The sequence below is a fragment of the Drosophila sulfurigaster genome, chromosome 2L, assembly GCF_023558435.1.
Source record: "Drosophila sulfurigaster albostrigata strain 15112-1811.04 chromosome 2L, ASM2355843v2, whole genome shotgun sequence".
NCBI lineage: Eukaryota > Metazoa > Arthropoda > Insecta > Diptera > Drosophilidae > Drosophila > Drosophila sulfurigaster.
The window spans coordinates 10,645,094-10,661,643 of NC_084881.1; the positions used below are offsets into that span (position 1 = coordinate 10,645,094).

The 16,550-nt window shown below is 36.3% G+C and overlaps 1 protein-coding gene across 2 annotated transcripts in view; it reads left to right on the forward strand.

Moving 5' to 3' along the window:
* The first annotated feature begins 4,017 nt into the window (after positions 1 to 4,017).
* LOC133835564 (cell adhesion molecule 2) overlaps positions 4,018 to 16,550 on the forward strand; it is a 45,271-nt gene continuing 32,738 nt past the window's right edge. Inside the window, exons 1-2 of one of the 2 annotated variants that reach the window (XM_062265568.1) lie at positions 4,018 to 4,293; positions 13,449 to 14,104. In XM_062265568.1, coding sequence (XP_062121552.1) covers positions 13,810 to 14,104 — 295 coding nt within the window. In that variant the 5' untranslated portion in view covers positions 4,018 to 4,293; positions 13,449 to 13,809. The remainder of the gene's footprint in view (positions 4,294 to 13,448; positions 14,105 to 16,550) is intronic. The other variant, XM_062265559.1, reaches the window with a different exon arrangement.

Genomic DNA, 16,550 nt, shown 5'->3' on the forward strand with positions numbered 1-16,550 from the left:
AAATTGTATCGAAAATGTGCATTAAACAAAGGGAATATTAATAAGTAGTAATATGGTTATTTAGAAAGACTTGCACGATATATTTTTATATTTTATTTTTTTAAAGTTTCTGTGTTTATACCCGTTACACATAGTTATGGGTTTGAGTATTTGAGTTTTTATACCCGCTACACATTGGGTAGAAGAGTATTATAACTTTGTGCCAGCAGGAAATGTATGTAACAGGTAGAAGGAGTATATTCTTGATCAGCGTCAACAGCCGAGACGATCTAGCCATGTCCTTCTGTTCGTCTGTCTGTCTGTCTGTCCGTATGAAACACTGGATCTCAGAGATAATAAGAGATAGAGCTAAAATTTTTTCGACAGCATTTGTTATGATCACACTTGACTGTCGTTTTCTTATTTGTCAGCTAAGTGGAAGTTCTTCTTGATTTAATTACTGTATGCCTACCAAGTAATTAAATAACATTAATAAGTTATGAAATCTAAAATATAAAATACATATTAAAACAAGTAAGAAAGCTACAGTCGAGTGTACTCGACTGTGAGATACCCGCTACCCATTTTAAATAAAAGCAATATATTTTGCGGTTTTATTCTCAAAATATACCAAATATACTGCAAAAATACTAAAAATATTCCAAATGGTATATGTGGTATATCGATATAGTGCCGCATTCAAAATATACCATAGACGGCACAATATACCAGATTGTCAGCCAAAGCAACTCAGACCCCTAGTAAGTAGGCGTTTTTGCCCATACAAAAGTATTTCTTTAATAACTTCCACAATTTTTTTCTGATCGCAACCAAATTTTCAGGGATCATAACTACTATAGTTATTACCGTATATACCAAAATTCGTAACCCTAGCTTTAAAATTACGCTTGTTATTCGATTTTTTTGATTTGCAGGGGCGGAAGTGGGCGTGGCAAAAATTTGAAACAAACTTGATCTGCGTGCAAACATAACAAATGCTGTCGAAAAAAAATTATAGCTCTATCTTTTATAGTCTCTGAGATCCAGGTGTTCATACGGACAGACGGACAGACGGACGGACGGACAGACGGACATGGCTATATCGTCTCGGCTGTTGACGCTGATCAAGAATATATATACTTTATAGGGTCGGAGATGCCTCCTTCTACCTGTTACATACATTTCCTGCCGGCACAAAGTTATAATACCCTTCTACCCTATGTGTAGCGGGTATAATGATTTTATATAACTCATTATTTTTATGTAGCATATTTATATCCTGTACTTCAGCACTCACAAAAGAGAAGCCAGTTAAGAGACAACTAAGTGTAGGCGACAAAATTTATTATCTAAGCATTTAGCTTTTAATCAAATGCCACTGCAATTAGCCGAAGACCATTTGCATAAATTCCTTTGCATTTGAGTCATTAGAGCCCCCAAAAATTTCATTACACTTTGTTGTGCGTGTCTCAGAGCAGCATTCAAAATTTGGCAACAAAAAAGCAAAAAAAAACAAGTAAGAAAGTTACAGTCGAGTGTGCTCGACTGTGAGATACCACTACCCATTTTAATAAAGGCAAAAATTGCGGTATCATTTTCAAAATATACCGAAAATACTTAAAAAATACTAAAAATATACCAAATGGTATGTTTGGTATATCGATATAGTACCGCATTCAAAATATACCATATACGGCTCAAAATACCAGATTGTCAGCCAAAGCAACTCAGACCCCTAGTAAGTAGGCGTTTTTGCCCATACAAAAGTATTTCTTTAATAACTTCCACAATTTTTATCTGATCGCAACCAAATTTTCAGGAATCATAAATACTATAGTTATTATTGTATATACCAAAATTCGCAATTCTAGCTTTACAATTACGCTTGTTATTCGATTTATTTGATTTACGGGGGCGGAAGTGGGCGTGGCAAAAATTTGAAACAAACTTGATCTGCGTGCAAACATAACAAATGCTGTCGAAAAAAAATTATAGCTCTATCTTTTATAGTCTCTGAGATCTAGGTGTTCATACGGACGGACGGACAGACGGACAGACGGACAGACACACAGACGGACAGACGGACAGACGGACATGGCTAGATCGTCTCGGCTGTTGACGCTGATCAAGAATATATATACTTTATAGGGTCGGAGATGCCTCCTTCTACCTGTTACATACATTTCCTGCCGGCACAAAGTTATAATACCCTTCTACCCTATGGGTAGCGGGTATAAAAAGAAAGAGAGCATCGTACAAAATGACAAAATGAAAGCGGAAGGTGGCTGGGAAAGTGAAGTGAGAGTGGGAGAAACTGAGAGACTGAGATAGAGAGAGAAAGAGAGACAGATAGATAGAGCGACAGAGGGGGGTAAGACCATATGAGGGACAGAAACCAACACGTAGAAAACGCATAAACATTCTTGCTTAAGTGAGTTTCAACATAAATTTTCCAACTTGAGCTGCAGCAGAGGAAGGAGCTGGAGGAGCTGTCAACTCGGTACAAAAATACGCAAAATGTATTCGACTGTTTGGCCAGCTCAGTTTTTGGTTTCGGTTTTGGTTTTTGCGTTGTAGTTTCAGTTTCGTTTGCACTCGACTTAGCCACAGGCGCTGCAAATAAGGAAAACGCATGAAACGAAGCAAAAAGCAACTCAAATAGATTTTAGCTTAGTCCAAAATAATATTTGACTCAATTCTCAAAATACTACAACTACTTCTTAGTCTCAAGTGAGTTCATTGCGAAATGCAGCAATTATTATCATGACAAGTTTGCTATTATGCAAGCGTCCATTGGGAGCCAAGCCAACAGCATAGCTTTCAATTTACTGTCAAAGAACTTCACTTGACGTCGTGCGTGCTTAAGAGAGCGCGGCGTCAAAGAGAGTAACACTTCACATTGGCTATCGAAAGAGGCAGTCAGTAATAGAGAGGGACAGAGAATAAGAGAAAGAATGCGAGCGAATACTCGCCATATTCTAAAACACATCACTGACCTACATTAAGTTGAAATTTATTTATGCCGGCTGCCAAATTGGTTCCCCAATGCGTTGGCAGTGCCCTTATGACTATGACGGATATGGTTGAGTTTTTGTTCAACTGCTCTGACTTGACTCTCTTGTCGTTTTTGTTGTTTGTGTTGTTTGAGCTATCCTTGTTGTAGTTGTTGTTGCTGTGGTTTGTTATTGTTGGCTTTCTTGTTGTTAGTCATTGGCTCTAATAATAATGGTTTGTAATTTGCATAAATAATGCTTGATTTTTGCATCGATGGCGTCCGCACCGAGTTGCCCCCTTTCATCTCCGTCCCTCTTCTTTTCGTTTTCCCTGTGCAATCCCTTGTTGTGTGTGTGTCTGCAGCATTTTAAATGATTGAACGCTTTCTGCTATATTTGGTTAGATGGACGCAATTTCGTCGATAAATTGACAAATTTAAATAAGGTGCAATTGACATTTAAATTGATAAGTTCTTAAAGAAGTACTCAATAATTTTAAAATTAATGTATAAATGATAAAAATCGTAAAGCCCTTTCAGAAGTACTCAAAAGTTTTAAATTTAATTTTAGAACATATTTTAATAATTTCTAGGAGTAATTGTATATTTAAAGAAAACATGTTTGTTATTAATTTATTCAAATGGAAACTTTTTTAAGTGCTTTTGTAATTTAACCGATTAATTATTTATACTTGACAATTTTGTTCAAAATTCAAAGTTAAACAATATTGCTTGCAAACTTACAGTAGAACTAACTTTACAGCATTCTGTTAACTTAACAGTGCTCAATAGAAAGCTCTTAAGCGTGATGACGCTCTCTTGCAATGGCCACGCATACAAGCACACAAACACTGGCAACTTCGTTGTTGTTTGTCGGCAACTTCGTTAATTTGCTTCACATCACGAACTTCGCGATTCTCTCTTGTTCGGCAGCCGAGCGCATACGAACGAGAAGCAACGAAGCGCAGGCGACAGTGACGACTTCAGGCTGCGAAAACGACTTCGATAGCAACTTGGTGTAATCAGTGCGTGCTGCTAAGTAAATTAGTTTAGTATGATTTTAGTGCGCAACGTTGACGGACGCGCCACGCGACTCAGTTTTTGTTAACGACAGCGACAGCAACAGCACAACGCATACGACAACTACGCGCGCTCATCGGTTACGTGTGTTAAAGTGTTTATCGTTTTTGGTGGTTAGTGAGAGTGTTAAACATATCGCTACTTGGATTCAATTTTATATGCCTTCGCCATAAGTGTGGCCGTATCATGCCAAAGTATTTACCATTGCCCGCCTGAAACTATGCAACTCGCAATTTCCCAAAGTACGTAAGCCAAATAAATACTTACATATAAAAAAATGCTATGTGCACGAAAACAAAAAAAAATGTGGAAGGCTTTGTAGAACTTTGGTGCCGCGTCAGCTTGAATTTTGTACTTCATCTTTCACACGACGTTTAACGCAAATTGTGGCAGCAGCGTTGTCGTGACTCCATTTGCTCCTTTCATGGCTTCCCTTTGGGTTTCCTTTTCCTTTCTTTGTCGTCGTCGTCGTCATCGTCATGAAGAAAACTTAGACATTGGGTCCGCTGGACTGAACTGCAACTCAAGACGGTCGAGCTGATTGCATTTTGGGGCCCACTCGAGCGTGCCTCATTATGATGGCTGATAGTTTTTCCTTTCTCCCACTCACACACACAAACCACACTTAATATTGAATGTTGTATTTACTTTATGCAATTTAATTGCCGTCTTTTTTTCGATTTTACTTATTTTATTTATTTTTAACTGATTTAAATTCAAACTATGAATTTAAGAAATGCATAATTTTTATATTTTATATCATTGTAAGCCTGATTTATTACAAAAATTTAGACTCCAAATGTTAGAAATAATGCTTTCATATTCAGCCTCAATGTCAGTTCAGTCAGTCATTTAAAACGGATAAAAAACGTTGTACAAATTTGTACAATTCATTAATCGATTTACCTACGCACAACTAAAATTAGAATAAAAATATTCTAAATAAATTTCATGACATTACTCGCTTACGCATTTTCGATGTGGATATAAACCAAAAAATAAAACATTCTTAAGGTATTCATAGGCAAAAAAATGAAACTAAAGTGTTTACTTCTTGGAAAATCAGGAGCCGGTAAAACTAGTTTAATGGAGCTCCACGAAATTGGGCGATTTGTAGAGGAATTTAGTCCAACCGAGAGTATCAAGTATCAACTTTGTTTTGGCAGTAATCTTGAGATGATAGGCTTCATTATCTGGGACGGAATATTGCTGATGAATGTTATTAATTTGCAGCCAGATTGTGCAATTATCATGACGTATTCGACTTCCGGCCAGACTTTTGTTGATATTGAAAATAATCTGGATTTTCAAAAGTTACTTTCTAAAGGTATTCCACTAGCCATCTGATGCAATAAAAAGAATTTGGGCATCAAGCATCCATCAAATGGGAGGCAATCAAATAAGAACGATAAAATTTAGTTCTTTGATATGTCTGTTAAAGAATTTTGTAATTGTCATTTACCTTTCAATTGGTTGGCCTGCAAAACTCTTGCTAATCCGTTAATTAAGGGTACTAGACAAATCGCTGTCGATCCTTCTTATGCACCAATGCACCAATTGACGAACGTCAACTTACAGCTATCAATATTAGACAAATTCATTCTTGAAGATGACAATTGGTAAAAATCAAAACTTTTTGCTTTACATATATGTATTTCGAAATTTCTTTTTGTGTTGGGCAAGCTTTAAATGGCGTTTGAATTCCAACATTGAATTAAATATTTGAATTGTATTATTATAATGATTTGATCGGCGTAATTTATTTCTATTATCAGCTAAGATAAACCTAATAGAAATAATTGTAAATATTTATGTAATATTTTCAAAGATTTTCTTTTAATGTTAATTTTTACGATAATTTGTTATAAATGAAAATTATTGCTGGAATAAGTGTATATAGCGTTGTTCTGGAAAATATTGTTAGTTGCCGCTAAAAATACAGTTCAAATTGAATTGATAATTTCTGCAGCTTAAAGTTGATTGGGAACGCTTTGAAATTTCCGCTGTTGTTATAATTTTGCGCTGCACTGTCAACAATGCTAATGAATAGCTGACGAGTTTTTGCAAAACTAACAAATAGAACTGGTTAGCGTTAGCCAGCCACACACACACACATACATGCATACACGCTTCGCAGCCCACATCAGATTCCATCCACATGCTATAAAACCAACATGAAATTTGGTGCATCCACTGAACGACCCTCGCTCTTGGCGTAGCCATTCAATAAGCAAGATAAAATATGCACAAACTACACACCAACGCATTCCCCCACATACACACACACACATGCACATTGCTGCCGCTGGCATTGTGTGTGTGTGCGTGCGCTGCAAATATGTATTTTATGCTTTTTGTGCGGTTCGAAACAGAGTTTTGTGGGAGGTAGATGAAGGGGAGTCTGCCCGCTAATTAGGCAATATGCACTCGATTGTGTTATAATCATTAAAACCGGAAAATGCATGGCTACCGCGTGCAGCGTGAAGCGTATAGCGTACAGCATGCCGCGTGCCACATGCCACATGCCAAGCGCACTTCACTTCACTCACACACACTCGTTGTCCTCGAACATTTTTCGTTGCATACTTTCAGGCACTGTCCAAAAAGAGCACTAGCAAAATGGCAATGATCACAACAATTCTGCATAGCTGCTGCAGTACAGCAATGCAAATGAGAAACCGCTAACAATTTTGGTTGCTTTGAAATCTGTTCGAACTATTATTCGTTATGGTCAGCAATTGGGTCTGTAGACCGACGAGAATTGCATTCCAAAACACCAAACCAATTGCAGGCGATAAACATAGTGTCTTTAAAACGCAGTTAATCGAAGCGACTCTTAAAAGATAGTAATAAAAACCAAGTTTTTATAAATAATATATATAATTTATTTGGTTTTAAATATTTATTACAAATAGTTCCACGATAAAAGGGTTGTCATGGCCATATAATAATAATAATAGTAATAATAATATGTTAAAAATAAATACTTATTGCAATAAACAGTCAAGTATTAATTAATTAATATATATAGATTAACTCTAAAGATTTAGTTGATTTGTATTTAATAAATTTGTTTTTAATTTGGAAAGGTATTTCATTATAAATTTCTAATATTGGCATTTATTTACTTAAGTAGCAATGTACGAATTTTATTCCCGCTATCCATAAGCTGTAAGGGTATCATAAATTTGAATCGTCAGAAAATGTATGTGAAACGCAGAAAGCTATAATCACGATATGATGTAGTTACAATAATATCATTCCTAAGTTGATTTGGTTACAATTAGATAAAAATTGCAAAAGTTATTTAAAAATAATTTTATATATAATTTTGTTTTTCTGTAATCGGATCTTAGTCTTTCAATGATAATCTGCCAGCTTTAGTACTCTCTGGTATATTTTTAATGAAATAGTACATGGATATACCAAACATATCATTTTGATTATTTTAGTACTTCAATTTAATCTAATTTACTTGTTTTTTTTTCTTAAATAGGTAGCGGGTATCTCACTTGACGGACGCAGTCTACCTTGTTTCACACATTATCTAACTCAACTAACAATAATAAATTAGAGGGAGATCAAAATAATTTCAATATTATAAAAACTTTTATTTGCATATTTTTTGTGCATACACTACCAAAACAAAGTAAAATATGTTTTCCCCTCTGCATTTTATGCATCTATCAAAATGTTAACTTATTTCAGAAGCAAACATTTGAGATTGTACATGTCCAACTATTTTGCAACTGATTTGCCGAAAGTTAGGTGCTGGCTGTTGCGATTTTATTAAATATATGTTTGGGGCAAGACTTTCCGGTCCGTCACGTATGCAACTTAAAGTCAAAAACTTTGAGCTGCTTGGGGAAGGAAAACCAACAGGAAACGGAAGCAAGCGAAAGCAAACACGTGTTGGGCAAAATCTTTGCTGCAACAATGTAAACACTCGTCTTCAAACAACCAGCCAGCCACACATACACACACATGCACATACACTTATGCGTCCGCTTACACACACACACACACTTTCATACTCACGCATCCCCTTTGCTCATTGCATATGTAAACCTGCTTGTAAGCTGGCCAATTTTTTATGTATTTATGCATTTCTTCCTCTTATAAAAACACCTACCAGCCGCTGGCCCCTCGCTCTCATTGCGCCCTCGCTTGCTATATTAAAGCTGCCGGTTGAGAAAATGCAGCAGTGCAATAACAACAAACTCGCCTCCTCCCCCGCTGCCACGCCCAACTCCCTTTGTAGGTTAATCAAATGCAAGGCGAACACAACACAACAAAAAAAATTGCAATACGCGTTTTGGTCTTTGGGGAGGAATCGAGTTGCGTTGCATGGGTGTAGCGGAGGGGAAGAGGGGTAAGCAGCTTCCTGTTGGCTAGTTAAAGTACGCGGGTGTCAGAGCATGTTGGTGTCGTTGTGTGCGTGTTATATTAAAAAAATTTCCAACTGAGGAAAGCTACAACAGCTACAGCAGCATCAGAAGCTGCAGATGCAGCAAAATACAAAAGGCAACTGACAGCTGACGTTGAGACATGGACGAGGATGACGAGGGCGAAGGCGAGAAAGGGACGTCAAAGGACTAGGGACAAGAGCACAAGCATGTGGACGTACCCTGGCTTGATTCTCTTTACTTGATATGCAACGAGCTGGCAGATATGAGATGAAATTATGTGCTTCAATCCAATTAATGGTCTACGTTCATAACTACAACTTGTAAAACCTTTTAGATGCTTACGTTAGATAATAGCAATAAGTGGTAGTTAACGACGAATGGCAAAGGATGAACTTATAAAAGAGTTAGATATGTCTGAAGGGCATGCGTATAGTATATTCTTAATAAACTGTTGAAGTCTTTTACTATTATATAAATATATATTCTGTATTCTGTATTCTATTAAAATATGAAATTGGTATTCAATCAAACTAATATTAAAAATTCAGTAGAGTTGTATTTATTTATTAGTTTATTTTATTTATTTATTACATAATCAAAATCAGAAGTAAACTGGAGTGAAATTAAAAAGCTATCGGTTTTCATCTGATTGCTGGATACATTGATCAATTTAAAACCGCAACTAAAATTATTTAGGTTTTCTTAAGATATAAAATAAACGCTAAACATTATACTATATAAACATTATCTCATATACTATATGAGAAAACTTAAATTTACCCAAACAAATTTTTTTTATTATTTTTTAAGATATATAAATCATCCTAAGTACTATTTAATAAAATAAAAATTACATCAAATTAAAATTAAAAGCTACATATTTGAATGTTTTTTTTTTCAAATTATATTCTACATATATATAAAAAAATTATTTAAAAATATATAAATATAAAATTAAATTTTTTTGAATCACTGTAACATTATTTTTATATATTTTTAAATTAACACGTAAATTTTCAAATTTTTTATTAACTATTAATTTTTTCCATTAATTATTATTTTTATATAACGGCAAAATTTATATTTTATTATTTTATATTTTATCATTGTTTCTGTTCTCAGCTCATATGAGAAAAATATTCGTAGATGTAAAAAAAAGTTGACTAATTTTACTAAATATATGAAATAATGTGTAGCAAGGATTTCTGCTAGTACTAAGTACTAAGGATCCTTTTTACACAATCTGACAATGCGTGAAATATAGATATTAAAGTCAAGTTGACATATGAAGCGTATTTACACTTCTGATATTCTCGCAAAAATGCTCAGCAAAATAAGCAACTGTCTCGGCAAAACCAACCAGGAATTCAGATTGGACAGGGAAGTCCGTTAACTGTCAGTTATAGCTGTAAGAGTTGCTGTAGCTGTAACTGTTTTGTTGATTTGTTGGCAACAACAACAATTTGGTTGAGCCAAGTAGCTGCACACGTTGCCAGACAATGTTTATGGCTATCAGGTATTTGGCTTAATTTTTGACGCTTTATGCATATTATGAGCGACAGCTCCCTGGCTCAAGTATGAGTTGGGGCAAGTGGCAAGAACGATGCCTGAAGGTGACATAAAACAAGCCTTTTATGTGGCAAGGTGCCAGAGGCGAGGCTGCTGCTGCTGGTGCTGTTGCAGTAGGTGACACGCAAGGTTGGCCGCCAGGAATGTTGGCACATTGAGGGGAATGGAATGCAGATGGAATGCGACAAGGAATGAATAAGTGAGGCGAGAAACAAACATCGCGTGAGAAATGAGAAATGTGAAATATAAGCAACAATGCGATGGAGTGAAAGAGAAAGGGAGCGGGCGAGAGACAGAGATCTTTGCGAGGGACGGGAAATCATTTGTTATTTCATTTCCGAAATAACCAAAGAATGCAGAGGAATTGGCACAGAGGATTAGCGGCAAACGTCTGACAGCTGAAATCATTGGCCGCCATTTTGTTTTGTTGGACCAGCCACCTCCGCGCTGTTGCCACATTTCATTGTTTCTCATTTAACGATTGACAGTTGCCGATAAAAGAAGAGAAAAGAACCAAAGCACTGAAACAACACGAAGCCACTAGCCAAACACAAAACAAAGCACAAAAGCCAAACAATAAGCAATGTCAAAAACAAAAAAAAAGAAACAAAAAACAAAAATAAAACAATAACAGTGAGAGCAGCAATGACTGTTACTGTAACAGTAACAGCAACTGTGACAATCGTAATGAAAATGTTAATGATACGGCATCCAAAAAGGTGTCAACTGCTTAGCCCAAAAATTGCTTCCTGTCTCCACTTTGCCGTTGGGCCGTCGATGGGGCCAAGGCAGTCATTGACTTAAGATTTTTCGCCCTGGCTGTCGCTGGAGCTATTTATCATTATGACATTGCTTGGCTTTTGGGCTGATTTGCCGAGGGAGCGCCATCTGCGCCTTTTCCTGTCCCTAAGCTGTTAATCAAAGCTACCACAATGTTGCAAAAGCAAAGTTCAGCCTGGGAATGTTTGAATTTGCCATAAAGCGTAGGATCTGTTTACAGCTCGTGTTTCTGGGAATTTCAAAGTACATCTTGTTAACTTTTTGAGCCTCTGTCTTCACACTCAAGGGTTATCCCTCTTCTTTTGCTGGCAATTTCAAGTATGATGCTTTATAGCAAGGAAGAATAATTAAATAAAAATAATCACTTTAGATTTTAATTCATATTTATTAATAATACCAGTTTTGTGGCTTAAAGTTTTTACATATTTTTGCTTTAAAGAAAATTGCAAAATTATTAATACCTATAATTAAAAATAAAAAAATATTTTAGGTGAAGTAAGGGCTTTGATTTAAAAATAATAAATATTGCTATGCAATAAATGTAAATTGCCAACTAAATCATAAATAATTTCAATACATCATTACGTAAAAAAGTTTTAATTAATCATGGTTTATAATTTTATAAGTTTAAAGTTCATCTTTAAAAGTTGACATCCCAAATAAATAAATTATATTTTTGCTTAATTGTTAATTGATAAGTTAATTTAGCTTTTATTGTTTTAAATAAGCGAATTCAGTATTTTATTCTTTTCACTATACAACGAAATAGTAACAAATGTTTTTATTAATTAGTCATTTTATTTATTGAAGCTGTAAACATTTTTTCTTAACATACGCTTGTAAAATATGTCAATGAAAATTTGCTGTGAACGTTGTTGCTGTGGCGACGGGTAAAAACTTCAAAGAATTTGAGGGAATTCACAAGCCACGCCCGATAATCATTTCACATTTACTCAATTACGCCCATAAATGTCAGATATCTGGTTGCTGTGGGGTCAGAGTTCATGGGCCGTTACGGGACAGCCGGTTAAGCCAATTTATTAAATAAAAAACCATTTGTCACATTTTATTCAAGTTTTCAACGCGGGCTTTTCGGTGTGCGTGGCCTGTTGTTATCTTTATGACATTTCCAGTGGAGCAATGAAACAGAAACCCCAAAAGCCATAAAGCCCAAACAAGCAGAAACAGCAGAAGCAGCCAACTGGCCAAAATAAAAGGGGGTCAAAGAGCATGTCGATGGTCGAGGGTCGGTAGTCCGGCAAAAGGTGGACAAAAGGTCGGTCTGACGTTTTTCTTCATTAATTTCACCTGGTCAACTGATAAAAAGCCAAACGACGACAGCAGCGATGATCATAAAAGTAATATGTAATAACCAGATAATAACAATGGCAAAGAAACCTTTCCTTTTATTTTCTGTTGTGTTTGTGTTCTTCCTTTTGATTTTCTATCCTTTACTATCAGCGTGTGAGTGTGTGTAGGTGTATGTTTTCCTTTGGTCCCAGAATTGAGACAGATTTTAGCTGTTGTTAAGAGGTTAGAAACAACGCTCGAGTCTCGAGAGTGAAGAGTCGAGTGAGCAAAAACAATACACGGCAAAGCCGCAACGTTCTTATGGGCACCGCAATTAGTTGATTGCAGGCTCAACTCTATCAAAGATTGTAAGTGCTTTCAATTTCATAGCTGTCCATCTCATTCCAGATATCTCGGTGGCTTGCCAACGAGTATTTTGTACTCTGCAGCTGCTCTCGACGGAAATTAAACTTGTCCAAAAGTTTAAATGCCTTTCTGCCGCTTTCCGTTGTATTTCGCTTGACTTTTGTTCTCAAGTTACCACTACAACTACCCCTCCACTAGCATTTCCATTTCGTTTCGTTTCCCTCTCGTTCTCTGTGAATAACTGTCCCACATAGTTTCCATTTTCCAACATTTATTGTGTGTGCTCAGTCTCTGAGTTTTCTAATTTGCGCGCTTCAAGCAATTAAACGATGCATCCGGTTTTATTTCTCTCTCTTTCTCGTTTAAGAGTCTTCTCCTCCTTCTACTTGTACAGTCCCATAAATATGGACCTGAACGAGAAATGGCTTTGCATGTTGCTTATGCGACAAATGAAGCATGTCAAGTTACTCATACGCCCCATTGACCCGATGAAAAACATGTCGACATGTCTACGGCCTTGACTTCAAATGCCGAGATATATTCGCACTGAAAATTTCTCAACTATAAGTAGTTAATTATGTTTTAATTGATGCTGCTTCAGCACTGCGAGAGAGCTGCCACTTAATGCGAGTGAGTCAACACACCAAGGTTATCTAAAAGGAATATCAAATGGCAACTAAAATTAAGCCACAAAGTTGCCAACTATTAATGCCGACACATGATTTATAATTTAATCAGCCATAAAATGAGAGAGTCGATGTGGAGTGTTGTTGGTGTGTTGGGTTATGCAAATGTATAAATAATGAAATGATATTTAATAATGCCCGGTTGCAAAACTTACAGCAATGCAGAATAAAAAAAAAACGTAATGGAAAAATAATAATAGTAATAATGAATGAGCAGCAGCATACAAAAAAATAAATAAAGATAAAAAAGAAAAGAGAAACAGATTATAACATGCCATGCATTTTTTATATTTACAGTCGCGGGCGACGTCAACGGGAGGCTGCTGCAGCGCCCCTGCTGTTATGCAATGGAAAATTTATTTTCCCACTCAGCCAAGGGCTGAACAAATTGTTTCGCGTAAATATTTAACAGTCGCAATGAATTGCATTCCCGGCAATTGAAAGTAAAAGCCCAGCTAAAGAATACATTCGTATAGATAAAGAGCAAACAAATAAACAAACTATGCAAGTGCCGGCCAACGCATAAACATTGACAAAAGCAAAACACAACGACAAAGCAGAAACGAGATACAGCACGAGAAATACAGCAAAAAAGCGTAAAAATAAAAAATACAAAATAAAAAAAAAGTACTTTACAAAAACGCATAAACAAATAAAAATGAAAATTAAAATATTTCCGCTGACAGCGGATGCAACTTTGGCGCTGCGACGGCGTCGCGTAATGAAACTGCAGCGGAAACATAAAATGCCGGAAATATGCTCATGGCTAATTGTTGCCGCTGCCGCCGCTTCGGTCACTTGGCTGACTCTCTGCCGGTCCCTCGTCGCCGCACAAGATGATGACGACAGCGAAATGCATCAGCATCACATGGATCTGCTTCACCATCAGCAACAGCACACGGATTTCATTATTGGCGAATCGGAGGAGCACGATCACATAGCGCATCACCTAGGTAAGAAATAAATCTAAGATATAAAGCTAGATTAAGTTGACCTGGATTTAGTAGAAGACAAGATTACAGAAAATCGCACATCCGTAAAAGAAATTAATAATAATTTATTTTCAACAAACATAATATACTTTATTTAGCCATTTTTTATTTCCCAGTCCAATTATGGAAGTTAAAGAACTGCGATATCTAATATTTATAACATTTACAATTGATTCTAGTACAATATATACTAACTTTTACTCTTACTAACTTTCAAATTTTATTATCAATTAACTTATCAATTATTAGAATAAAAATTCAACAATAAATTTATCTATTTAATCCCGAAGGTTTTTACTCTATTATTATAAATTGTATATGTCACAATGGGTCAAATGCATTCGGGTCTTAGCTGCTTTAGTAAACAATCTGATATATTTTGAACTCCATGGGATATTTTGAACGTATTAGTATATTATTAATTTTTTTTTTTGCTTATTTATTTAGTATATTTAAAAAATAATACTGAAACTTTTTTGATTTCTGTTTGGCAAATTATGCTTACTGCAATCGAGTTTTAGCTTCTTTGGCCGAAAATCTGCTATATTTCGACGCCTACTTCAAATATATACTAAATATGGATTTCAGTATATTTTGGTATAATAATTTGTGTCAAAATGGGTATCTGGTATCTCACAGTCAAGCACTCTGGACTGTAGCTTTCTTGCTTGATTTTAATTTGTATAGTTAGCTTAATCAGCTTTCACTTTTAATTCAATGCTAAAGTCGTAAAAATGGCCCATGTTTCTTTAATATTAAAGTCATTCTGATGACTTATATTTGACATAGAGAATAATTTAAGTTATTCTTTATTTACACATAACCTACATAATGCATTTATTTATTTATTTTTGACTGTCATTTTAAGCTTCGTTTTGCCTCCTCAAATTGTGTAATTAAAAAATTGAAGCATTGATAAATAAATACACAAAATTGTCGAAAGCCATTCGACAACTTCCTTTGAAATATCTGCCGCACTTCTCACAGTTTCAGTTTTTTGGCCCACAACAAGGCAACCGAAGACCGACAGAAGGAGGAAAGGAATGAAAGGAAGGGAGCTTGTCACGCTCTATTTGATTTTGCCTTTGCTTAGCACAAGGTCAACTTGGCGCGGTTGCCAAGTGCCAACAAACTTTTGAGTGTCCGCCCCGGCTAACTGTGTGTCACTTGAGCGGAATTATGTGACTGCCACTAGAAGTGCTTGAGAGTGTGTAGCACACACACACACACATACAGAAACTGCCAGTGGCAGTGTCAAATCCCGAAAAACCAGTTTGGCTCATTGCACACTGAGGGCAGTTGGGAGCACGTGCTTGGTTTGCCTTAGTGGCCGTTTAGGTTTTTGGCCCCAGACTTAAGCCGTTCATAGCATAATTAAAGCGCCCACATGGCGTATGCGTATTCGTATTCGTATTCGCATTCGCATTCGCATTCGAATTGCGGTTGTGTCGCCACACACATACGAACAAAGCACACACACAAAGGAGACAACCACATGGCAGCCCACCAAATACCCGAGGGCAACCCAGGGCCCCATGTTTGTGGCCACTTAAGTTTTCTTTGTCCATGACTTGTGGGCTGCTGCCGTTGCTCCGTTGCTTCGTTGCTCCGTTGTGGGCTGCTCAACAAGTGGACAACAGTTGACATTGTTCAACAATGTTGAACCGCTCAAAATCCATGTCTACGAGGAGTGTTTGTGTGCGTGTGTTTGTTTATTCGTGTATGAGCATCTACTTAGCCAGCTCGAACAAAAAGTGATTGACACCCTGATTGATGGCGCTTTCGGTCGCTTGGGTCGTTGAGCCCGGGTCGGCCCATTTTTCGGGTTTATGACTTGATATCTTGACCAAGGCTTTCGTTGTGAATGCACTGGAATTTAAGCATCGCATTCAAGTGTCTCTCAAACTTTGCACTTTTTTTGTTCAACAAATTTACGACAAATTCATGGTTCATTTCAAGTGCTGTTGTGTTTAACCAAACGTTTAGAGTTACGAGCATATTTTACTACTACAACTAAATGCTGAGCAGATTGAGCTCATGATTGTTGAGAATTGAATTATTCAAAACTTTTGCCAGATTTGCTTTCATTTTGCGACACAACTTTTGCTTCCAAATAAACAGAGAAAATTTTCATTGAATCGTATTTTAATCACGTCGTAAAAAACTTTTCCACTAATAAACATTTTTTTACCTTTCGCAGTTTCGTAAGTTTTCGAAAACGTTTTCCCCATCACTTTCATACGTGAGCTAAATGAAATTTCTTTGTATGATTTCGCTTAACTGTTTTTGATGTGCATTTTGTCATATGTTTTTTTGTGTGTGGGTGTGTTGCCTGTACCACGCCTCTTTTGTGAAGCGGCGTTAGAAAAGAAATTCCCAATGCATGTGGTGGCCATCACACTCCACT